This window comes from Populus trichocarpa, chromosome 6 (assembly GCF_000002775.5).
Source record: "Populus trichocarpa isolate Nisqually-1 chromosome 6, P.trichocarpa_v4.1, whole genome shotgun sequence".
In the NCBI taxonomy this organism is placed as follows: domain Eukaryota; kingdom Viridiplantae; phylum Streptophyta; class Magnoliopsida; order Malpighiales; family Salicaceae; genus Populus; species Populus trichocarpa.
Genome location: NC_037290.2, coordinates 26,832,122 through 26,857,089, shown reverse-complemented (window position 1 = coordinate 26,857,089; position 24,968 = coordinate 26,832,122). Strand labels below are relative to the sequence as shown.

General features: G+C 36.0%; 4 protein-coding genes across 11 annotated transcripts; 3 read left to right on the top strand and 1 right to left on the bottom strand.

Annotated features, from left to right (window-relative positions):
- Positions 1–263: 263 nt before the first annotated feature.
- On the top strand, positions 264–2,308 carry LOC18100783 (basic leucine zipper 9). The gene is made up of 6 exons (XM_006382133.3): positions 264–571; positions 714–837; positions 959–1,103; positions 1,199–1,274; positions 1,623–1,748; positions 1,865–2,308. The coding sequence occupies exons 1-6, from the start codon at positions 431–433 to the stop codon at positions 2,153–2,155; spliced, it is 903 nt and encodes a 300-aa protein (XP_006382195.1). The 5' UTR covers positions 264–430; the 3' UTR covers positions 2,156–2,308.
- A 7,713-nt stretch (positions 2,309–10,021) lies between these two features.
- On the top strand, positions 10,022–12,196 carry LOC18100782 (U-box domain-containing protein 30). The gene has a single exon (XM_006382132.3). The coding sequence runs from the start codon at positions 10,394–10,396 to the stop codon at positions 11,738–11,740; it is 1,347 nt and encodes a 448-aa protein (XP_006382194.1). The 5' UTR covers positions 10,022–10,393; the 3' UTR covers positions 11,741–12,196.
- A 1,897-nt stretch (positions 12,197–14,093) lies between these two features.
- On the top strand, positions 14,094–18,548 carry LOC18100781 (cryptochrome DASH, chloroplastic/mitochondrial). 2 transcript variants are annotated; one of them, XM_024603720.2, is made up of 14 exons: positions 14,107–14,572; positions 14,722–14,861; positions 14,975–15,199; positions 15,305–15,430; positions 15,559–15,633; positions 15,939–16,055; positions 16,159–16,205; positions 16,364–16,440; positions 16,599–16,674; positions 16,802–16,871; positions 17,001–17,124; positions 17,232–17,281; positions 17,685–17,890; positions 18,187–18,548. In XM_024603720.2, exons 1-14 carry the CDS (start codon positions 14,155–14,157, stop codon positions 18,203–18,205), a joined length of 1,770 nt encoding a protein of 589 aa, XP_024459488.1. In that variant the 5' UTR covers positions 14,107–14,154; the 3' UTR covers positions 18,206–18,548. The 2 variants fall into 2 exon arrangements, with proteins under 2 accessions (XP_052309980.1, XP_024459488.1); XM_052454020.1 differs by lacking the exon at positions 18,187–18,548 and having other exon boundaries at positions 14,094–14,572; positions 17,001–17,148; positions 17,685–17,749.
- Positions 18,031–24,422, bottom strand: LOC18100780 (uncharacterized). 7 transcript variants are annotated; one of them, XM_024603722.2, is made up of 8 exons: positions 24,283–24,381; positions 23,013–23,077; positions 21,445–22,322; positions 20,721–20,781; positions 20,060–20,178; positions 19,688–19,778; positions 19,383–19,430; positions 18,031–18,668 (listed from the first exon to the last, which is right to left on the bottom strand). In XM_024603722.2, exons 3-8 carry the CDS (start codon positions 22,308–22,310, stop codon positions 18,627–18,629), a joined length of 1,227 nt encoding a protein of 408 aa, XP_024459490.1. In that variant the 5' UTR covers positions 22,311–22,322; positions 23,013–23,077; positions 24,283–24,381; the 3' UTR covers positions 18,031–18,626. The 7 variants fall into 7 exon arrangements, 6 of the variants coding, with proteins under 6 accessions (XP_024459490.1, XP_024459492.1, XP_024459489.1 ...); XM_024603724.2 differs by having other exon boundaries at positions 21,445–22,319; XM_024603721.2 differs by lacking the exon at positions 23,013–23,077 and having other exon boundaries at positions 24,283–24,422.
- Between the last annotated feature and the right edge of the window lie 546 nt (positions 24,423–24,968).

Sequence of the window (24,968 nt, the reverse complement as noted above, 5' to 3'; positions counted from 1 at the left end):
AATTTTTCAGAAAATACCATAATTTTCTGTACTTATTTTTTAACATTTAAAATTATAATTCTAAAACTTAAGAACCCTAATTTCTATCAACAGAAGTGATGCAGGAAGAAAGTTAACTCTTAATGTCGGTCCACAGTGACCAACATGCGTTTAAACAATGGATTCGGGAAGGTAAATAAGCAAATAAAGCAAGGACATATCCGTAATTATCAATAAAGGTCAAAACTTTTTCACTTTGGCACCACTGTTGCTTCCTTCCACTACTCCAAACTCCCAAGCAAAGACCTGTACTTTGCTCATTCCAAGATCTCTAGCTCTCTATAAATAACTCCCATGTACTCCCCTGATCACTTCCCTCACTCTTTTTAATTTCTCTAATCATAATAATCATCATTATTAGTAGCTGCAGGAGTTGAAGCTAATCAACGAAATGGAGGAGCAGAAAGCAGGAGGAAGTGATGGGATGAAGAAAAGTGAGTCAGAATTGGCTGATTTTTCTGCTGAGATTTATGGCTTCTTCAGTGATATTTTTTCTGGTGATCTTTCTTCTTTCCCTGTCAACAAAACTCGGGTTAGTAACTGTCTCTTTCTCCGAGAAAAATGTTATTGCATAGTTCCTATGCATGTGGATCAAAACAGTTTGATTGGTTGGCCGCAAATCCATTGTAGTCAACTCAAGTTTGTAGTAAGTTATTTGTTGTCTGCTAATGTAGGACATCGTGAATGGTTTCTCAACTTGTGGTGGATTAACAGAATCCTGCTTCCTCTGGTCTCAAAATACCAATCCCAAGAATTCCAGTGTTTCAGTGTCTACTGATGCCCAGTCATCACTTTGTGGTATGAAACCAAAGTCATATCTTCATCTAGCTATGTAGCTTAGCAGTTAATCTGATATGCTATTTAAGGATGTTTTGTTTTTGTGGTTTAAAATCTTAATTAATGGCTGGAAATTGGTCAGTTGGCAGTCCAATGTCTGCTAATAAACCAAGAGTGAAAGATAGCCAAACTAGAGTTGCTGCCAGTGTTTCGTCTCCTGACCAATCAGATGAAGATGGTCTGTCTGAGCAGAGCACAAACCCTCATGACATAAAACGTATTAGAAGGTAATATTGATCTTTCCTAGAGACTGGAATACAGATGTTTGATGGATGTCAATCCTGCCTGTATGTGATTGTGATTTGTTGCTTTGTTTCTTTAGGATGGTTTCGAATAGGGAGTCGGCTAGACGATCGAGAAAAAGAAAACAAGCACATTTATCAGATCTTGAAGTTCAGGTATGATTAATGTTTAGAGTATTAATTGGATATCTGAATTGTTTAAACAAGTTGAAGCTAGTAGTAGTTGCTGAGAGAAAGGTAAGTAGATGGATAATCGGACTGCTTTGACTGTATACAAGAATTTCAGATTTGCGTTTCACAGGATTTCAAAGTTTGTTTCTGTCATTAAGCATTTCTAAAATCAAATGGAGCATGATTTCTATCTTATAGCACTTTTGCTATATTTCCAAAAATTGTTGTTCAAGTAGAACAAGTTCATTGTTCTACCTAAGATGTAGCTTTTTCTATCCAATCTCTTTAAGAGTAATTGATATTTGAAATCATGCCCGATTCATGTTTTCTCAGGTTGATCATATGACAGGAGAAAATGCATCTCTATTCAAGCAACTTTCAGATGCTACCCAACAATTTCGTACTGCTGAAACAAATCGTCGTGTGCTTAACTCAGATGTTGAAGCTTTGAGAGCCAAGGTGTGTCTACTGCTGGAACACAAAGCAGGACTTTTGTATGATAAATAAATGAAAGACTTTCAGTTCAGGTTAACAAAACTTGATTTTGTCTAATGGAGTTTATGATATAATTTTAGGTGAAGTTAGCAGAAGATATGGTTGCTCGAGGTTCATTGACGTGTAATAATTTGAATCAATTTCTTCAGAGTCATCTAACTTCTCCTCAACTGCTCAATAATCATAACTTACATCTGATGCCAAATGTCTCACCAACTATAACAATCCAGGGAGATGAAGCATATGCCGGAATGTCAGTTTCGGGACAGAATTCAGGACTTGGACTTGGAAGTGCAGATATCAGCAATGGCAATCTTAATAATGGCATCTTAAGTGATGCAGCAAGCTGTATAACAAACATTTGGTCTTAAGAATCTGATTAACTCTTCGTATCCAATTAGGCCGATTCCCATGCTGCATGGATGTTATAATTCTATCATCATCATTATTCTTGTATTAGAATTAAGTATCAACATTTCTAAGATACATGATATTTATGCTATATCTTAAGATATTTGCAACTAGCTAGTGATGCAAATGACGAAAAACCTGGTGAGAATGCACATGAAGAACCTGTTGATAAACAACATGATCAACCCAAAACCAATAGAGGCAGTGAAGTGGAGTCTAATGGAGGTGATAGCATGTTGAGGGAGGGTAATTCTGGTAGTTAAGCCATGAAAGTTTATCAGAGAAGAAAGTCTTTGGTCAATGGTTGAGTCATTAGATTTATGTCGAACAATTAGTGACGAAGTTTTATAGTAGCAGTTATTATCAATGTTTATCCTAAAATAACAATTAACAATAGTTAATGTTAAGTTATGATGGAAAAGAACTGTTGTAAGAGAAATGAGAGATTTTAAGATTATTATTGGAGAGATTCCAAATTATGGGATGGATTTCCACTTTTAGGCAATGAGATTATGCAGTATCTGATGTGATCTTAACAGTGTTGAAGATTAATGAATATTACAGTTCTTTTAACTACAGAATTCTCAATCAATTCCATTTTCCCTAGCATCATATGGTATCAAAGCAAACCCCACACGATCCTTACAAAACAATGCCAGACACCCGGAGTGGAAATTCATACAATCCAGTGACTTTTGTTGCTTATGAAACCGGCCCTTCAAACACCAATCACAACCCTCACACAAATGCTAATCCTCCTACCCACGTAAACCAGCCAACAGAACCTATTCCCACACCTATACACTTGCAGCAACAACTAGATCAACTTACTCAAACCATGAGGACTATTTTGTGTCGTCTCAATACCATTGAAGAAAGAAGCATTACTGGTGATGTTGGGGTTTTTTAGGGCTTGACCACAACAGGATCATAGAGCCATATGGGGGAACGAAGGGAAAGCATGGTTGACAGTGAAGAAGAGGAAGACACGCCAGTTGGGGGTGGTTTATAAAATTGAACTTAAAAGGGGCTGCACGGGCTTAGTGGAATAGTGTGGAGGAACAACTTAGACGTACTCGCCAACCTCCTATTCAAGAAGGGGGGGGGGGGGGGGGGCGGATGAAAGCAAAGATGGAGTCCAAGTACTTACCAGTTAACTATGAACAATTGGTTTACGAAGACATGCTACGGTGGAGTCAGAGTTCTAGAATATCGATTGACTAATACACAGAAAAATTTCATGAACTAACAGTTCGTAGTCGAGTTATTGAAATTGAACTACAGACTTTGGCATGCTACTTGAATGGGATGCGTGGTGATATTAGGAGGGACATGTCTACGGCTCGTGTGTTTTCTGTGGAAGAAGCTTACCAACTAGCCTTGCAACTATAAAGGCAGAACGTGGCAGGAGGAGGATAAAGGTTCCTAACGTGGGAGTCAGGGACATTACTAGCATCTGCAACAGGAGGCTCCAAGACTACAGTGGGTGCTAAGAAAGCAAGTCTAAAGGGCGAATTGAGGGAAAAGACGCAGGGTAGCCACGAGGGTCCTCAATGCTACAAATGTTGTGGTTTTGGCCATTATGCTGCGGTTAGCCCTAATAAGGATCACAAGCTGGCTTATATGGTAGAACGTGATCTTGAAAAAAAGTCAGTCATCACTGATCCTAAGGAGGAGGAGAGAGGGACTGTCAATTTTCAACAGGATTTGGAAGAGGAGCATCTCCAACCAACTGAACTACCCCTCTATGTGGTGCATAAGGTATTTATTGAACGATAGCTATGTTGGTGATTCATCTATCATTTCAGACTGGAAGAGAACAAGTATATTCCACACTCGTGTGGAACATCGAGGTAAAGCCCTGAATATGATCATTGATAACGGTAGCAGTATGAATGTTGTATCTAGAAAAATGCTTGCAATACTTGTTCCTAATGCTGCAGAAATCGGATTTGATTTATTGTACTGATAGTACTGCAGAAAACTATATCAAGCCCCAACTAATGATCATTATCTAGTCATTGTATTAAAATTCAATAACATCACTGAGTAACTCTTGTGAACAATGCTCTAAATGTTTCATTGGAATGCTTAGAACCTGTTTCAGAGACCGGATTGAGGAGTTCTAAAATGATGATGCGAGGTTCTTATGCCTCTCTTCTTGTCCAATCGGCTTAATGGAATCAGATGGTGCAGCGATTGTTTGTTTGTATAACCTAGACTCAATGCGAGATACTTAGGGTTCCACGGCCGCGTTAACAAACACTCTTAATGCAGTCCGATACTCTTAACATCCAAAAGCAGCATCTGCCTCTTAAGTCAAGTTTGCTGTAGTGAAAAGGGAAAGCAGGAGGAAAAAACAAGTAGCAGAACAAAAGAAAGGAAAGGAAAATGACGTAATATTTACGTGGAAAACCCTCTCATTATGAGGGAAAAACCACTACACAATCATCAAAAACTACTGTTTAAGTGTTAAGGTTACGAAGTTTTTCTCTACAGATAATTAAACTACAAGATACAGAGCATATAAAATACTCAGTGCAGCAAGAATTAACATCAAAATCCAAGTACATTGGCATGTGCATTCTGATGTCCACCTACCAACTTCATAAGAATCAACGGTATAAATCGAGACGTATCTCATGAAAAATCCAAGAAGTGGAAATTTAGCAATCATTTTGATTATGGAAAGTCTCTATTTTAGCCTCTTCACAATTTAATCTTGTTTTTAATTTTTCTCCTGTAGAAAACACAATGAAGTTTGCCAATGGGGACATGCGTGCGCCGTTCCTAGCTAGTCACAAATTCAAAGGTTACTGCTTTAACGACGACAGCTGCGAGACTATTTGCGTGAAAGCGGAACGTTCACTTGGTGGTCAATGTACAGGGTTCTTTAATAGAAGTTGCACTTGCTATAAGACATGTTAACTAATTTATAAAAATTATAGAACTCATATAATTAATAATGTAATAATTATTGGTTCTTCTGCCTGTTTTCACTCGATTACAATGGCAATTCCGATGTAAACACACATTGAATAATATTCAGCATCAAAATCTCCCATTAAAAATCTTTTTATTTTTACATTTTAAAAGCATCTTGAAAAAAAATTGAATTTTTTTTAATTTAAATTAATTTTTTTTGGTATTTTTATATTTTATTGAAGTGCTGATGTTAAAAATAATTTTTAAAAAATAAAAAATATTATTTTGATGCATTTCCGAGCAAAAAACATTTTGAAAAACAACCACTACTGCCTTCCCAAACACATGTAGATGCAAGTATAATGCCCATTTAACACATTCTCCCCATGAGTTTTCCCGACAATTCTAGTACCATTCAAAAAGGGCTTTAAGGGGATGTTTGAGAATCTGATAGCGATTGTTTTTCAAAGTGATTTTTGTTTAGAAATACATCAAAATAATATTTTTTTTATTTTTTAAAAATAATTTTTAATATCAGCACATCAAAACAATTTGAAAGCATAAAAAAATTAAATTCAAACTAAAAACAAAAAATGGTTAGATTTGAGTTATTTCAATGGTCTTCAAACTGATCCAGGGCATTATATAACTCATCTACAATATGCAGATGCTCTGATATTCCTGCCAGATGATTGCTCTTCTTTGCTGCATGTCAAGAGGATTCTTCGTTACTTCAAGATCATTTCGGGTCTTAAAGTTAATTTCTATAAAGGTTCTCTTATAGGATTAACTTCAATGAGGATTACACTTCATGTTTAGCTAAAGCGATTTTCTATCATAGTGATTCTTTTTCGAATAGATACCTTGGGTTATCTTTAGATGCCAATCCAAGTAGGCTTTTTTACTTGGAAACCGGTGTTGTCTACTATCAAAGCTAAGTTGAGTACATGAAAAGGGAAGATGTTGAGCATGACTGAGAGGATATATTTGATTAAATTAGTTTTAAGTTCTTTACCTTTGTATTTTATGTTTGTTTATCCTATGTCAAATGATATAATGAATGTCATATCTTCTATTAATTGCTTTTTTTTATGGAGTGGTTGTTCGACTTCTCATGAAATTTTCAAGGTGGCTTGGCATAAGGTCATCAAGTCAAAATCTCTTGGTGGTCTCGACTTAGGGTCTTTATATCACAAAAATTTGGCTTTGCTCTTTAAATGGGATTGGAATCTAGACAATGAAGTAGCAAGAGGTTGGCAAAAATGTATTCTTCAAAAGTATCAACCTAATCTTGCTAATGGGCTTCGTGTGTTTGTTGGTTCTCTTTCTTCAACCTGGTGTGGCATTGTTTTGGCTTTCTCCACAAGCGAAAGCATAGCTATTCCACTTAAGCCCAGCATTGGGTTCAAGGTGGGCGATGGCAGTAACATTCGGTTTTGGACCGATTCTTGGTTAGGTACTCCAGCTCCTCTTCAAAATTTATTTCCTAGACTATTTAATCTTTCTTTGCAGCAATCAGTTAGTCTTATAGATGTGTATAGCCTAGATGATTATTCGATCAGCTTGACTTGGAGGAGGAATCTCAGGTCCCGACATCTTTTTCCTAGACCATTTTCAGGGTGCTCCGGTATCTTTTTCTCAATGCTATTATATTTTGGATTTTTTTATTTTTAGTTCAAATATTTTTTGATATTTTGGAAGAAAAAAATATTTTAAAAGAAAAAAAATAAATTTAAAAAATAACCCAAAAATAAATTATGACACTTCTATAGATGTTGTAAAACAGCGTTCAGATAGTTCAAAACAAGTGGAAATACTTAGATGGAACATCCTCCATCAGAATACATGCAGCATCCCTCTCCAGAATTAGTAGCTAGATTTTCCAAGTGATAAGCTACCAGTTCTATGAATTTGACAAAAAGAGCTTGATAAACAGAGGATGTCTTCAGCTATCATCCCATTTCTCGAATTATTATTCCACGTTTCCCTTGTATAAGCTAGATTGCCTTTAGTTAATATTCTGTGTGTGTGTGTGTGTGTGTAAAAGAAGAAGGAATATGTTATATACTATCCAAATAATTATAATTAATTTTTATTTTTTTTAATGAAAAGAGCATCATTCTCTCCCCATGAAAAAGGGTGAAACATTTAACTATTAAAAAAAAAACCCTGTATTAATACTGCCTCAAAAGAAAAGAATACTGGTCAAATCTCTAGATTGCCAATTCTTCCACTACTGACATGACAACATTAACTCTTAATTTAGATAAAGTTTAATTAATTAAATAAACGAACAAACAGCAATTAATTAACGGCGAGGCAGGGGCAGGGGCAGGGGCAGGGACCGAGGGCGGCAGAGAGATAGAGGAGGCACGATTCAGCCCAAAAAGGGAAGCGGCAAAAGTGGTCAAAGAAGCAAGAGACCAGAAAAAGGCGTAAGTTACTACTGTACTGTGTATGAATGTAGTCAAGTCAAGACCCAAGATAACCGGTCAAAAGTTATGAAAGGCACGCTCCCCGGTGGCCCCTTCCTCCCACGGGACTCCCCTCCTTTTTTTATTTCTCGTCTTACTCAAATTGATACCTTTTTTATTATTATTATTATTATTAAGTATAAAGTTAAAGAGTGGAAACTATTCTTCACATGTAACTGCGGGTTGAAGTTTAAATTTTTTAAAAAATTAATATTATCCTTGATTTTTTTTTCCTACATAATTAAACCCTTATTAGCATCATAATTTTTCTAAAAGAGAATTGAATTGAAACATCGATAACTAAAGTGAAAAACAAGGATAAAACATTTCATGTCTTTTAATTTTGTTTGAAAAGTATATTTGAGCCTTCCTGTTTTTTAGTTATTAGATGATTGATCCCTCTAATTCTAGAAAAAAAAAATTGATTTTAGTTTGGGGTTAATCGAGTCTATTTGGTTTGATCAGTTTGGGGTATGTTCGAGATCAATCATGTGAATTAATTCGGTATTATAATTATATTTTAATCTCTAAGCTCAGAGTTTTAATCTTTTATGTTATTTTACTTTGAGTCGTTTTTTAGTGTTTTTTGTATTCGTTATAGGTTCTGCTGACATTACTACTAACGATCTTTAGTTGTCTCCGGTTCCGTATCCGTTTGTCTTTTTTGTTTTGTTTTTCGGGTGAGTAAGATAATATTTAATATGCATTTAATATAAATATTATATGTATGTTGATTATATGATGGGTACAATTGATAAGTTCTTAAATATCTATATATGTTGCTTTATTTTCCGAGTACTCATCAATTCTTGATTTCGCGCAAATTATATTTGATATCACATTCGTTTGCTTTGATAATTATACGAATATATATTATGTCTTTATATTGTATTTGTCAGTAACTTCATACTAACATAATGTAACTAGTCTATGTGCACTTCATTATGGCGACTGATCATCCTATAATGATCGGAGCTGCAAACCTCGTCTATTATCATAACCTTAGGGTTTTGTCTGTTATCTGAGCCCATGGTTTTATCTGATCTCTGACATGTATTGCATTATCATATGCTATTATGCTTGATGTAATTGCGTGCGTGCGCGCGAGTGTGTGCGCGCGAGTGTGTGTATGTTTCATTCCTTATACTTATAAATAACTAAAATGTATATTAAATGTTATTCCCTCACTAAATTAGCTAAACTCACCCTCTCCATTTTAATATTATTTTAAGTTCTTAACTTCCGTTGCAGGTTGCCACTTTTTATAGAGTTCCTACTACATTATTTATTGGTATGTCTTACTTGCTTCCGCGAGGCTTTTCTTATTCTCATTTATTCAATGTCTTGGATGCTCCACTATTACTCTATTTTTATTTAAGTTTAGATTTTTATTTCGAATATTAGATTTTATTAAATGTAATAAGTAATTTGAATTATAAATTATTTTATTGTTTTGAGAGATATTTGAAAGTTTATGGAATGTTATGTGTAGTGTGTGTGTGTTACAGGTAGATATATATGTTATGAGGCTTAACATCGGTAAGGATTTCTCGTGGCACTGCTCCTGCATTGCTGGTCACGGACCCATGATTTGGGTCGTGATAGTCATCTTGAATTATTTTTAAAAGTTAAGTAATGTTTTTACCAGTCATCAAGGATGTATTTAGACCCATGAAATTAATCGATGTAATTCGAGCTAGCTCCTATGTGTTTTAGTTGGAAACTCGAGTTAGATAAAAAGCTAAGTTGCGAGGTTTCAAGATTGATCTATTTAGCCAAGTTTAATAACATAATCAAAAAAATTATTCATGCTTTTAATACTTTTTTTAAAATTTAAAAGAGTTGATTCGACCTACAACTGATTACAACATATTGTTAATGATATCCACAATCTATCATTTATAAATTCTGAGTATACTATTTTCTCAAAAGTTTTTTTTTAGATTAATTTATATGTTAATCCTATTAAACCTTTTACTAAATAATTTTTAAGATGTATTCTTATAGCAGTAGGATGTTTTGATAAAAATTTATTAAATTTTTCTGATTGTTGACTTTAATGTTTAAATTTTAGACACTATTTGGCCATAAGGCTTTGTTTGGCACAATGATTGAACCACTGTTTTTTCTGTTTTTTTAAATTATTTTCAATTAATTTTTTTAATAATTTTAGATGTATATATTAAATATAAAAAATTATTATTTTTATATATTCACAAATAAAAAAAACACTTTAGAACGAAACACCCTCTAAACATTCACTTAATCACTAAGTTTAAAATTAAACAAAAAAAAAAAACAATAGTAATTTTTTTCTTTTTTTCATCTAAAGATTCCAGCAAAAAGAGACCGATTTCTTTAAATTTCCCATTTCAAGAAACAGGATATTATACGACTGCACGTGTGGTGCACAGTTGCCAGTGGTTTGAAGGTGCTGTTCAATGTCATTTATATATATATTTTAATCCTTTTAATTGTTCTTTAGGGTTGTTGCTGAGATCACCCTTTTCTTTTTTGAGCTTGAAGAGGACCACTTTGGTATTAGAGTAGAAAATTATATGCTGTTGATGATGATGATAATGATGGAAAAGACTGTTACTGTTTTGACCAGAGACTGAGTCTTTATGCCTTCTCTCTTTTCCTTTCCCACAAAACGTTTCTTGTCCCCTGGATTTGACAGGTCTCCTTCTACTACTTCTTTTTTTGGATTTTCACTTCTTGAATTGGAATATTAGATTTAGATTTAGCTCTTCTTGTGGGATTGACAGTATTGTTTTCTATTCAAAAGGATATCCCAAAATGCCGATGTATCAGCCAAATAGTCATGGAAATGTAAAGCTAGACATGGGTTCTGGTGGGCAAGTTTTGGATCTACAAACCACCATTAAAGGTGGCATTTTGGGCGGTGTTGGCGGCGGTTTAGTTTGTACAGGTGTGAAGGAGAAACTGGATCTGAGGAAGATGGTTGGGGAGCTTGAATCAATACAAGTGCCATCAGTGTTTATATGTCCAATTTCATTGGACCCTATGCAAGAACCAGTGACTCTCTGTACTGGACAGACTTATGAAAGATCCAACATTCTCAAATGGTTCTCTTTGGGTCATTGCACTTGCCCCACAACAATGCAAGAGCTTTGGGATGATACGGTGACACCAAACAGGACTTTGCAGCAGCTGATTCATAGCTGGTTCTCGAGTAAGTATTTGGCTATGAAGAAGAGATCAGAGGACGTGCTAGGGAAGGCTGTTGAGCTTTTGGATTCTTTAAAGAAGGTTAAGGGCCAAGCTAGAGTGCAAACTTTGAAGCAACTTAGGCATGTCGTGGTTGCTCATTCTATGGCGAAGAAGACAGTGATGGATAAGGGTGGAGCTGCCTTGGTTTCTTCTTTGTTGGGTCCTTTTACAACTCATGCTGTTGGGTCTGAGGCCATTGGTATTCTTGTGAATTTGGAGCTTGATTTGCCATCCAAGGCAAATTTGAGGCAGCCTGCAAAGATTTCTTTAATCGTGGATGTGTTGAATGAGGGTTCGATTGAGACCAAGATTAATTGTACGAAATTGATCGAAATGTTGATAGAAGGGAAGGATTCAGGATCGGAAAATGTGTCAAGTTTGAGTCTTTTGGCAGGTCTATTGAGGTTGGTGAAAGATAAGAGACATCCCAATGGAGTATTGGCTGGACTCGGTTTGTTAAATACGATTTGTTCAGATGAGTCCCTTAGGAGCTCAGTTGTGAGCATCGGGGCAGTTCCTCCATTAGTGGAGTTATTGCCTAGTTTGAATAATGAGTGCTTGGAATTAGCTCTTTATATTTTGGAGGTCCTCTCAACTGTTCCAGAGGGTAGGTTGGCTTTGAAGGATTGTGCCAACACAATTCCTAATGTGGTCAAGTTAATGATGAGCAAATCGGAGAGCTGTACTCAGCTTGCATTATCAATACTGTGGGCTGTTTGCAAGCTTGCACTGGAAGAATGTGCAGCACTTGCTGTGGAGGCGGGTTTGGCAGCGAAGCTACTTCTTGTAATACAGAGTGGCTGCAATCCTGTATTGAAGCAGCGGTCAGTTGAGCTCCTGAAACTGTGTAGTCTAAATTACACGGCTACTATCTTCATTTCCAAGTGTAAGCTTACCAGAACGATACAGTGAATGAAATTGGCAAATTGTTGATACATAACATCTTTTCTTTTACCTCGCAAGACGCAAAGGAGCTCTTGGGATCACTTGGAACACATGGCGGGCTCTCTGGCCCGTGCATATTAAAGAGCTTTGATACATACCATTGATTTTCCATGATGAATGCATCATAATGTGGATTTTAGGCTAATCACAGTGTCTGTAAGCTGGTGGTTTTACCAAAAATTTTCAGAAATGCGCAGCCGAGTGAGGTTGCTATTGAATTCAGCTGCTCTTGTATGCCAAACTGGACTACGCTGGGTTGTGGATTTGAGATTGTTTCAATCCTCAACTGATGTGTATAGTATGTCTCTGGCGGAGCGTTAGTGAGGTTCTGGTGATTTAGAAAGCAAGAAAGGGATTTGGGGATTAGGAATTCACACAGGGATGTATTTTTCACGGTAATCAACGAGCAAACATTTGTATTTATACATGCAATTTTTCATTTTTGCTTGGAGCTTCTTTAAAATCGTGCTTATTTGTGTATTCACTCTCATAGTTCTCTGCAATTCGAGCTTTGCTCTGCAAGGCTGTGATGCAGAGTCTACGTTGTTAGTACATTTCAAGATTTGATTAATCAATAACATATCACTCCATATTTGTTTGAAATATGCATCTGAAAATGGGGACAGAAATGAAGCCATCATGCATTTGCTCGAAGAGAACAGGCTTGGTAAATTTCAATTTATGGAGTATGAGAGGTGTTGTGCTAGCCCTTTCATATACCTGCTAGGAGATAATCTTAGAGTGGATTTTTATCTTTTTAAAACAAGAAAGTCCTGAAATAATAACCAAAACACAGGGAGTGCTTTCAAATTTAGACAATTCTGAATTAGAAAGGAACGATGGACATGTTTTCCTCTTTTCCAGCTCCCATCGTCGCACTCTTTCCAGGTTTTTAAATTAAAAAAGAAGAGCCTTCCAGCTTGGAGAATGCAATAATAATATCTGATAGTGCCGTTTCTCCAATACCGACCTTCTCTCTGGTATCAGCATTATTAAGGTCACTACCATGATCAACTTGCAATCTCAAAAATTTGGCCCACCTTTTTCACGCAATCCGTCCCACATACTTCTAAATCTTCGAGAGATGGCTTGTTCTCCAGAAAGGCAGATTCTCAATCTTCCCGCACTTTCAGAGTCCAAGTACCCTTCTTAGCTTGGTTAGAGACACGGAAAATGTGATTCCTTGGTAATAAACTATGTCCAAAGATTCTAAGTTTGGAGGTTCTCAGTATTTTGAGTAAAGATATGACATAATCAGATATGAATTTGACACTATGAGGATGCATGTCTAGCATATATTTCTTAAACTTCAAGGGCTTCATCATCTCGAATTACACTCCTATCGGTCCTCTCTAGTAAATAGAGATTTTCTTTGAAGATGGTCTTTGGGATGCCTGTCTTGATCCATTCAGTGTATACTTACACCCTTCTTTCTAGACAGAGTAGCTTAAGCAAGAAAGTGATGTAATTGCATCAACCAAGAAAAGTGAAACAAAAGAACAAAAAGGAATCATCTAACGCTAGAAGGAGGGCTTGAACCTCCGACCAACAGCCACACGCTCTAGCCAGCTGAGCTATTCCAGCTCGTCGTTAACGATACCCATCTTGTTTGAAATTCACATATATAGGAGGAATTTCCACCAAATCTTTATTATATTTTTGTTTTTTACAAGCTGGTGTAACATCAGTGTTTTTGTTAGTGTGTAAATAAATTTAATTCCAAATAATTGTTAGTGATTGAATCTATGATCTGGCAAGAGACCACCATGTAATTGTAAATAACCTGTAAAATAGGAATTCGTAAAAAGATTAAAGAGATTTTATTCATTGTTGTCTTCACAACAGAATTGCCATGGTAGTCGTGAGAAAACAGGCAATAAAACCGATAATGATTACATAATATGAGTTCTATAAATTAGTTAACATTGCTTATGGCATAAGCACCTTCGAACAATAACCATCAACTGCACCTTCTTCTATGCAAATATCCATCAATCAAACAGTTGCTTTGCACATGTATTATTCCACTATTTTATAAAAAAATATATATATATATTTAGGGTTTTTTTAAAATTTATAAATGAGTTAATTCGAATATTTATTAAGTTAGAATATTTAAAACATATTTTCATATTTAGTAATTTGTGGTCAATATAAATGTGTGATCACCAATAGTAGCTAAGAAACTGAACATTAAAAGAGATCTGCTTGTGGCCTCCATTGTTACAAATCACAAGATTTCAAGTTCTTGGCTAGCAAATGGCCACCACATAACAAAACTTTGTGTTTCCACGTGTCAGCAACCCAACTACTTAGAGTTTAGTCAAAGCCACCCCATCTTCTTCTGCCTACAAGCTCCAAAAACGTTAAAGGACTCGTACATGGCCATTTTTTGTCACACTCTCTCCTCCCTTTCCCTCAAAAAACTCATAAATCCTTCAAAACCCACTTCAACATTCACATATATCAATCTCCATATCCGATTTCAAGCCATGAATTCGATCTCGGACTCTTCTTCTTCATCTTCTTCTAAAGTGATGTGTCAGCTGGTTCCAGGACTTGACACCAATGAAAAGGAGTACATTTTGGATCAAACCTTTGAACGATACACATCAAAGATGGTAAAGAGGAATGGAAAAGGAGCTGCCATTGTTTGGTTCAGGAATGATTTGAGAGTTTTGGACAATGAGGTGCTGTTCAAGGCTTGGGTTAATTCTGAAAGTGTTTTGCCTGTTTATTGTGTGGATCCTAGACTTTTTCAAGCTAGTACTTGCTATTTTGGCTTCCCTAAAACTGGAGGTAAACATACACGCATACACATTGTTCCTTTTTTCTATGTACTAATTGTTTTAAAGTGCTAAGTACCCTTTGAATTGCTTTTGATAGAAGATTATCATGAGAAGGTTTTGTAAATGTGTAAAGTGTTCCATTCTTGTTGCTTTGGCCAGGCTTAAGAGGGCAGTTTATTGTAGAGTGTTTGGTTGATTTGAAGAAGAATTTGATGAAAAGGGGTCTAAACTTGCTTATTAGACATGGTAAACCTGAGGAAATCATCCCTGCTCTTGCTAAAGATTTTGCATCCCACACAGTTAAGTGTTTAATTTGCTTATCTGGTTGATATGTGCATTAGCCTTTGGTTGGTTTAATTTCCATGTATTGAAGCAATAATAAGTATGGGATATTTCGATTTAATCCAGTTAGGTATATGCACAAAAAGAGACATGTAGTGAAGAAGTAAATGTTGAGAAACTTGTCAGCAAAGCGCTCCGGCGAGTTCATCTGCCACATTCTACTGGGAGATCTACCAGCCAGGGTTCTGCAAACAGTCCGACACTGCAACTAGTTTGGGGTGGCACTATGTACCACTTAGATGACCTCCCATTCTCTACCAACAGCATACCTGATGTGTATACTCAGTTTCGTAAGGTATGAATATTCCTTGTTTGTTGCTTGATTGTAATGTCCATGATATGTGGTTGGCATTGTTTTTTGGGAGATGTGTGCTGCTGAAAAGAAAATCTAAATATGCAGTCTGTTGAAGCAAGATGTTCCATCAGAAGCTGTGCAAAAATTTCAATGTCCCTTGGGCCAGCTCCTCGCGTCGAGGATTGGGGATGTGTTCCATCAATTGAGCAACTTGGACTCCAACCACAAGAGGCAGGGTTTATGTTCTACTTACATGTGATTTACAGAAACTAGTTAAGAGCCATGCTCTTAGAAAACACATGATTCGCTGCCTGACTAAAACTGAAGTATGTTTCGGTCCATTTCTTCTGTTGATACAGGTTAGCAAAGGAATGAGGTTTTTGGGAGGTGAAACAGCTGCACTAAGCAGGGTGTATGAGTACTTCTGGAAGAAGGCAAGTGGAAATTGTTTTCTGTTGTCTCTGTGTTTGGTATTGTGGTGCAAGGTGCTTTTAAAAATTAATTTTCATTTAAAAATATATTAAAATTATTTTTTTCAGATTTTTTTTATTTTTTATATCAACACGTCAAAATTGTTGGAAAGTACTAAAAAACATTAATTTAATGTTTTTTCAAGTCAAACACACTCGAACAAGTTTTAACACAATGCTAAACAGCTAATTAGTAGTATGTTAAAAACTTTAGTTGACAGTAAAGAGAAATGAAATCATACTGCTCTTTATGATGCATATGTGAACAGGATTTCCTAAAGATATACAAAGAGACAAGAAATGGGATGCTGGGACCTGATTACTCAACAAAATTCTCTCCATGGCTAGCTTCAGGAAGCCTCTCTCCACGGTTTATATATGAAGAGGTCAATAACATATAATGATTCTTTTGCATCGCAGTTTATGATTTCATTACATAGTTGAAACATCATATTAATGTATTTAAGATGTTTGGATTGATTTATTTAGGTGAAGAGATATGAAAAGGGAAGGCTAGCAAATGATTCCACATACTGGTCATTCTCTTTCCCTATCTCACTTTTTCATGGTAGTGGACTTTATTTTCATCAGCATTGCCTCATTTTTGCCACAGCTACTCTAATGCTAAGTGACAACTATTCCGTTCTCTGTTAGAGGTTCGATGTCATGCCTGAATCTGAGATTACTGTTTCAGGGTTTTGTTTGAGTTGATTTGGAGGGATTACTTCAGGTTTATCTCATTCAAATACGGAAATTCCATCTTCCATATAGGTAAATATTCTCCTTCACTATCGTATCAATCCAATTACCCCACAATGTAATGACATCAACCTCTTGAACCAAAAATCTGTCTTGTCAAAAACCATTTTATCATGTGAAGTTGCCTTTGGTTTAGTTTTTAATCATGTACAATCAATTTTTGTTCACAGGCGGGCCACGAAATGTTGAGCGTAGATGGAGTCAAGACCAGAGATTGTTTGATTCTTGGAGAAATGGCTGTACAGGGTATGTTGCTAAATACTAGATTGTGTTTATAGTATCATCTTTGGCAAGATCATGTATGGAAGAAGAACAAATCATACTTTCTGTTGTTAAAGCTGTACTGCTTCTCCATCTTATCGTTACTTTCTAGGTACCCTCTCATAGATGCCAATATGAAGGAATTATCAGCTACTGGATTCATGTCCAATCGAGGAAGACAAGTAAGCTCGTGCTTCTTCATCTTATTGCTATCTCAATCGATTCAAGCAAACACAACAGCTGCTTTGCTATTGTTGCAGCTTCACTTGTTTCAGTATATTTGTTGACAAGGATCAGGGTCATTTCTGCAGATTGTATGTTCCTTTCTTGTTCGAGACATGGGCATCGATTGGCGCATGGGAGCTGAATGGTTTGAGACATTCCTCTTGGACTATGACCCTTGTTCGAACTATGGGAACTGGACCTATGGTGCAGGTGATGCATTTATTGCTGTGATTTGTGAGTTTGCCAGTGAATAACATATATCTCAGCAGCTGTTTATATGCTGTGAGCTACTACTGATTCTCAGTTCTTGTGTGAAGGAGTCGGGAATGACCCTAGAGAAGATCGTTATTTCAGCATCCCCAAGCAAGTAAGTGCATTTTGCTACATAAATTGCAAAGAAAGATTACGCAAATCAATTTAAGTCTGTGATTGTAAAGCAAAACTGAGGATTGTTGAGAGGGAGATGCTTAAAATGATTGAGGGATTCCTGAAGTACGTAGTAGAATGAGCTAAATCTTATCAAAAATAAAATTATTTAACTGATTGTTCAAAAACAGAGTAATACTTTAATTTTCTAAGAAAAATAGAGTTAGAAAAAAAAAACTGGAATCAATATAATATTTTTTTCAAATGAAGAAAAAACATAACAATATAATTCCTTTTCCTTATCCTTTTATATACATACTTTTTTAAAATACATGTTTTTATCATCCTACAACTATATACTGGGCACTCTATTCATTTGTGCAAACGTTTTTCATAATTCTCAGGCACAAACGTATGATCCTGAGGGTGAATATGTAGCATACTGGTTGCCGCAGCTGCAAGAACTTCCCAAAGAGAAGAGGAACTTTCCTGGGAAACTATACATGGAGCAAATTGTGCCTCTCAAATTTGGAAACCCAAATGGACACCGAGGTCAAGACAGGGCCTCCGCGGCAAGAAAAACCAATTATGGAGGCCGAGCGAGGAAGACGTAAGGATACTGAGTGAGAATAAGAGAAACAAAGATTTGAATTATCAAAAAAGAACAAGGATCCACACCCCAAAAAAAAAAAGCTGAAACCAATTTTGGATTCATTAAGAGGCTAAGAACATTGATTCGTTGAAGGAAACTATCGATAACCACTAGGATAATTTGCAAGTGATGCATGCCATAACATTCTTAGACAACCATGTTGATTGATAATGTTAATTTGCGATATGGAACCTTACAAATAATAATTGAAGACAACTTTCACTCTTACAATGTTTTGTTCTCTTTCCAAACAGTAACTCTAGAATGAGCTAGTGACTGAAACTCAAACGAACTATACCACTATGGGTAAGACTACAGTCCCTGCAGCCTGTGTAAAAGGAGGGATGGCACCATTTTCTGGGAGGGATCACTCAAGAGGGTTTCATATTTCAGACTGTCCAATGCAGGTGTGGGAGCAACGGTATATGGAAAATAATCAAAAGAATTGTATGTCTGTAGTTGCAACCTTTATTGCACTTGACAGATCAGAGGTATAAGCTGCAGATTTGTGTGACTTTCTTTTCGAGGCTGCACAATGATTCTTTTTGTGTGTGTTTTTAACATTCCTATGAAGAAATCAAAAGGGAACTTTGGTTCTGTAAGCCACTTTGCTGAAGGTCTGGATGATCATGTCTCAATAAACTATGGGACTATGAACACTTACACGGGACGGGGTATCACCACAATTTTCTAATCATGGAATTCTTCTCTTTTTAGCAACAAGTCGAAGTCTCAGCTGCAAAATAAATGAAATGATTACGGAAAATGCAGCATCTGAAAAATGAGTGATGAAAACACACACAGAAGAACGAATTCACTTAGAAGTGGCCATGTCGCAAAGTTAGTCGACATGCATATTTGTCAAGAGTACAGCATTTTCATTGAAAACAATAGAAAGCATGCCAGTTTCACGGAAGAGATTCACGTTTTCCCAAATGACATTGTGTGCTAGAGGCCATCCATGCACAGTGTTCTTGTATCCTATCTAATTCATTAATCTTCCATTCTCGTTCGAATGACAAGAAAACACGAGGAGATATCACTATCCCGCCAGCAAAATTTCAACTCGGTACCAAAAGGTTCTACCCACTAAAGCAGCTAGAGCCTAGATCCATACTTCTGACCTGTATTAGGGAAGCAAAAAGCATTCTAGTGTATTATGTTTAAAATTCTGAACCAATATTGCATAGGACATGGGACTATTTCAAACCGCTATAACTTTTCTTTTCATTTACCATTTCAACATCCTGGATAATTTAAAACCAACTGCTTGGCATGGGGACAAGGTTGCACTAAGAATCTATAAAAATTAGAGGACATGGGTATGCTGTAAGAGGAAATTATGACAACTCTAAACAAAACCCAGGTTGCAGGTAGCAGATAGCAGCTCTAGAATTACATTCGTGTTAACTGCAGCTGTAGATAAAAACGATAAAACACGGGCACATACCTGTTCTACATACTTCAGTTGTCGTAAAACTTCATCGGTTTCCAGCTCCTGAAGAAAAAAATTAAGAAAAATATATATTAGTACATGAACATACGGTGCTTTACCGTTGAGAAAAGGTAGTGTTGGGTATGAAGAAGCAAACCTTTTCAGAAAATGAATTACATACAGATAACTTGATAAAGATTTGATAGAGGTTATCAGCTTTATGTATTAAAAAACGACTAACATCTAAAATTTAACGCACTGAAAGAATGTTGCAGCCCATGATTGTATGTAGAAAGAGAAAAACAGAAAGCAAATACCACCTGAGGAGCAGTGCAGTCTGAATGGGATGGGTCCCAAAGAACAGAGCAAGAACAATCCCAGGAGTCAGTTTGGACTTCAGAAAATGGCGCCCTGTAAATTGAAAACTTCTTCAGTCTCTAGCTAACAAGAACAAAACCAAACAAAAGGTATCCAAAGAAAAATTCATCAGTCAATTATGCAACAGGAGTAGGATCCTGTGTCTGTATCCTGGAGATAAGGGTAAAAATGTGCATTTCTTGTTAGGAAAAGGAGATTGATGGACTATTTATCTAAAAGAAATGGTCATAAACAGTAATGGCAACCTTATACCTTCCATAATTTTTTATTTAAACATGGTAAAATGTTGCAAACGGGGCACTGTAACATTTTACCTGCGCCACTTCCCACATATGGTTCCCTCAATACCTCTTGCATCATCGTGTAGAACTTCTCGGCATTGGAGCCAATTACTCATAGGCTTGGCATTTGAAGACCTGTCTTGAGGGCATTCCTGCAAAAAAGAACACTTTCACATGTCAGTGCTGTCTTACTCAAAACAATCTCCCCACCCCTAATGCATGTGCTCATATATGTACTGAAACTTAATTGGAAATGCATATTCATAAAATGAACTGTCAGAAAATTATCTAATCCTGCCTACTCTTTATTAATCTCAAGAGATATGTTTTATAGATTGTAATTTGGATCTCTTTTGAGAACAACCGAAAGCAATACTCAGTTGAAGCGAAGCAAAAATATCAGGAAAATCCTTTGTTTCTATGACTCGTCATCTTTTGCCCAAGGACATAATCATTTCTGAAACTCTGTAGCCTGTTCAGGGTGCATTTTCAGGCGCATTACATCCCCAGAGATGCAATGCTGTCAATTTAAGGTATGCTGAAAAAAAAGAGTGAGTTTCCAATGACTAGCACAGGCTTTGTTGAAGAGAACTTGGCTTTGGGAATGCATATGGCCCAATGCATTCCTGAATGGACACTTTGCCAGGTCCTGAAGCAGATAAAACCTTACCTTCAATGTTTAAAGAGCACTTACGTGTAAGCAAACAGTCTGCGATGTATCTATTTCAATAGGCTCACCGAAGCAATCAGAATCCCTACAGACAAATAAAAAATTAGAAAATGGTGTGATTACATCCATCCTCTACCCATTCATCAAGAAATTTGAAAACCAAAGAAAATAATTTGCCAGAACCAGTAAAGCATGGCTATCAAATTACAAAACAAAAAAGCGGTCGATATGAAGATTGCCATCATTAAAATGAGCTCCTATCAAATTACAACTCATATATCAGCAACATCTAACAAACTGGCAATCGTAAATGAATTTTTCCACTTTGTTTTGTAATTCTGGGTTCTGAACTTCTTTACCCTATTGTCATAAACGTTCGAGTTTGGCTTCTATGATCCCAAGTTCATATCAATAAAAACATTATAGGCTCAAATGCTCCAAAATCAATCAAATTTTTCTTATATTTGACAGAGCACAACCATCCAAAACATAGCCTAATCTGTACCATACTAGTCTATCTAAAGCCAACTTGAAATGAAACCGGACTACTGAGTACTGATCCTGTAAAATCATTTGCGAGTCATAATGCTGCCTGTACGTTTGAAGATTTTATTTGAAAGCTGCAGTGCATTGACTAAGGCATTCAATCATGCATACACAAAAGGTAAACATCAATAAAACAGCAATGCGAATATAAAAAATCTTAGCAAACAAGGGATCAAAGTTGAGCACCACAGGTAAGACATACATGGAAAGCTGATCGGACCACTCAGGAACTGTTGCTTGATAAGATGTACCGATCCTCACACGAGATGTGTGTGCCTCAGGGTATTTCAACATGGAAGCTATAGGACCCAGCTTAGATTTTTCATTCCACCAACTGATGCTACATGTTTTGAGAAAAGAAGTCTCTTGTGAAACGTTGTGATTCAGTTTTGAACAGGATGGACAAAACCACAAGTCAGTGGGTAACATCTCCATGTTTAGATTGCAGCAAGATAGATGAAATGCCTCTTCACAATGATCACAAAGTAACATATTAAGTGCTTTCTCAAGATTCCCACATAGCTCACATGACTGAAAAAAATTGTTGTTCTTAATATTTCCCAGAACTTCAATGGGAGCACTGTTGCTCACAGGACAATCTCCAGCGAGCAGCCCGTGACTTCTGAGAACTGAAGTGCAGAGTTCTCTTATTGAGAGATCATCACCTGACACCTCTAGCTCAGAATCGGGGAGCTCTACAATGTTGCTAATGTTAATCCTTGCGGTTATGGAACCAACTCCCATTCCTGACTTTGATTTAGCAACAACAGATGGGATAGTACGAGCTCTAACACCATCATCATTTACCACTGGAGGATCACAGTTCACTGCATTGGTTGGTGCTTTATCAGTTTCTGGCTCAACCGAGGACATTATAGCAGACTTTTTCCTTCGCTTCCTTGCCACATATGATCCCGGAATTTCATAACAATTGCCGGCAATCAATGGATTTGAACCATCCTTCCAGGCTTTTTCTGGCACCCACTCAGAGAATAGATCTTGTCTGCTGTAATTGGGAGCAAATGGTAGAGCAGCCTCAACTGAACTTGGGATCAAACTATGCAACATGATGTTCACCTGCTGAAGAATTCCAAATATCCTGAAATTAGTATCCTTGCTCAAGTGTTCATGGTACGCCACTAAATTAAAAAAAAAAAAAATACAAACAAGTTTTTCATGCGAAAACATGTGACAACTACTTTTTTCATAATAGGAAAATCAAATAAAAAAAATCAAGGGATCGACGCTTTACCACTCACAGGTTACCCAGCAGTTTGTATAGAAATTCAGCATGGAAATCATTTTTTAAAACATAAATACCCATCTAAAAACAAGAATCTTAATTATAAACACTCTCAATGGACAATGCTAGCATGTATGTTTAAAAATAATGCTAACGTCTAAGTCAATATACACTATTCCACGTGTCAGAGATAAAATGATTTGGTAAACGTCAACCCTAAAAAGACAAACATGCACCAAGGCTATAAATAAAAGATATAAAACTTGTTTAATATTCATTATAAGGATCTAATCTTAATTTTCTGGAAGCATGTCTATTTATAGATCAAATAAAACCCTAAGGGATATAGAGTACACTCTCTGAATTAATTGCTATTTATCTGCACCTGTTCTAATAACAAGATTAAAATCACTTGTAATTCTTAGAGATAATTTGGAGAGATATAGCTAAATTGATTATGTTTTGGGTTTGTTTTCAAAAATTTATTAGTCTGAATTTCATAAACCTCAGAGCCACTGAAAACTTACATGGTTGTTAACTTCAGGATCTCATAGAATTAATCGAGGTGCATGTAAGCTAACTCGAATACTCACTATTAACAAAAAAAAAAAAAAAAGATTAAAGGCATTTATTTTGAATTATTAAAATGCAAATAATCACAAAATAAATCTAAATTTTTAATTATTCAATATATATATTTACTGAGTTAGCTTTCCCACTCCAGGTTCATGCGGGAGGGAATATATTACCCACGCCGCCTCATCACGACGGATTTCCGGTGGGACCCACCGAGGTGAAAGATTTAGCATCCCGTGCTGATATGGCTCAGGGTATAAGATTGCGGTGGATGGATTCAAATCCTCTCGGATTTGATCAAAACCATCGACCTCAAAATGACCAGACATTAGTTTGCTCCCTTAAGAACATAAGAAGATGATCGGAATCTATGACTAAAGGCATTTTCCATGAAAACTAGCTCGTAAAAAAACATTCAATTAATGTCATCACACGCACAAGTAGTTATCATAACAAAAGCCACCAATAGTGAGGTAGACAGAAACAGCACAAGAAAGTCTACAGTAAAATTCTACCAAATTGAATATTAAAGCTCTTCTAAGTTGTTTATATAGAAAAAAAAATGTCATGAACAAAGTTTAAAAAATAATAATAAAATTTTAAATTAAATAGAAAAAAAATTAAATCAACTAAGAAAATATAAAGCCAACATCATTACCAAACATAACAAAACAAAAATAACACAAGAAAGATAGCAAGGACAAAATCAGACAGAATTCTATTAAAATGAATCTTAACCACAAGAATCATAATTCAAATTTTTTTTTACTTATAATTTCTCTAATCAAAACTAAATAGAAAAACATTATATTATAAATTAACTAGTAAAATATAATAAATCCTGAACAATAAATTATGGGTCTAATTTGAAGGCTTGACAATCTCGAATAGCTCAAAAAATCAAACACTATAAATAATAAGGTTTTGAGTAGATAATTTTCTAGTAAAATTTCAGCATGATCTAATAATCGAATAAGATCGAACGTTGGACCGAAATCTCATTCGTCAAATAGCACATAGCATGAGCAATACTTTTGAACAAATTCTCGTACTTTCCCAATACTAATTATCTTCCTTACCAATGCTTTAAATGAATTATGCACATCTCATGGCCATAAGCAATGAATTTCTATACTTTAACAAATTAAAACTGATTAAGCATGCATATATAGAGAGAGATAAATGAAAGAGAAGATAAGAGGCATGAGATTTTAGATTTACCAGGAACTGAAGGAGTGAAGGGACCGCTTCGTCTTCTTTAGAGAGGGAGTGGGCGAGGGAGAGGGAAGGGAGCAAGTTGGCTTTTGCCTTTGCCAGTTACGACACTTTATTTTTTATTTTTCTTATTAAAAAAGCAATAAGTTGTAGTTTTAGCCAATTGTTTTTTCAAAATTCGGGTGGCCAACGGCATGTGAACCGTCTATTTGTTTTTAATTGACAAGAAGTCATGCAAGGTCCTCGTAATTTATTTATTTTATCAAATTAAACCTTCATATCTTAAAATAACCTCTCATAATGGATTGCATTTATCATCCCATGCATGCATGATTTTATAGCAAGAATAAGATTAGTGATATCGTGTTTGGTTGACTCGAAGTCATACACGTGTTATGACATGATTGGATAGATTACTTCAGATTATCTCTTAACTATGGATAGAAAGGACTTGATACGATTCAGGTAAAAGTGAAGGGTCTGATCCGACGAGGAACGAAGAGTTTGGGGACCATACAATGATTCCTAGCTTTTTAAGAATGGTGGGGTCCCGTGTTTGTGCCGCTGCACCGCTCTGGAAGTGCCACGGAGTGTTTTGAGCACGTGGGAGAACATGCATGGTAAAATTGCAGTTTTGCGCTTAGCCAATTTTTCAAGTTTTAGAGAGCGCCATTGTTTGCCTCCAAAATAAC

What these genes read in the sequence shown, in the direction of transcription:
- LOC18100783 (XM_006382133.3), top strand. Translation starts at nt 431, where the DNA reads ATGGAGGAGCAGAAAGCAGGAGGAAGTGATGGGATGAAGAAAAGTGAG. An exon ending in TCCCTGTCAACAAAACTCGG is followed by an intron (nt 572 to 713) that starts GTTAGTAACTGT and finishes CTGCTAATGTAG; the next exon opens with GACATCGTGAATGGTTTCTC. An exon ending in GACATAAAACGTATTAGAAG is followed by an intron (nt 1,104 to 1,198) that starts GTAATATTGATC and finishes TTGTTTCTTTAG; the next exon opens with GATGGTTTCGAATAGGGAGT.
- LOC18100782 (XM_006382132.3), top strand. Translation starts at nt 10,394, where the DNA reads ATGCCGATGTATCAGCCAAATAGTCATGGAAATGTAAAGCTAGACATG.
- LOC18100781 (XM_024603720.2), top strand. Translation starts at nt 14,155, where the DNA reads ATGGCCATTTTTTGTCACACTCTCTCCTCCCTTTCCCTCAAAAAACTC. An exon ending in AAGATTTTGCATCCCACACA is followed by an intron (nt 14,862 to 14,974) that starts GTTAAGTGTTTA and finishes TAATCCAGTTAG; the next exon opens with GTATATGCACAAAAAGAGAC. An exon ending in TGTCCAATCGAGGAAGACAA is followed by an intron (nt 16,872 to 17,000) that starts GTAAGCTCGTGC and finishes TCATTTCTGCAG; the next exon opens with ATTGTATGTTCCTTTCTTGT.
- LOC18100780 (XM_024603721.2), bottom strand. Translation starts at nt 22,310, where the DNA reads ATGTTGCATAGTTTGATCCCAAGTTCAGTTGAGGCTGCTCTACCATTT. An exon ending in TGGTCCGATCAGCTTTCCAT is followed by an intron (nt 20,782 to 21,444) that starts GTATGTCTTACC and finishes ATTTGTCTGTAG; the next exon opens with GGATTCTGATTGCTTCGGTG. An exon ending in CAGACTGCACTGCTCCTCAG is followed by an intron (nt 19,431 to 19,687) that starts GTGGTATTTGCT and finishes TTTTTTCTTCAG; the next exon opens with GAGCTGGAAACCGATGAAGT.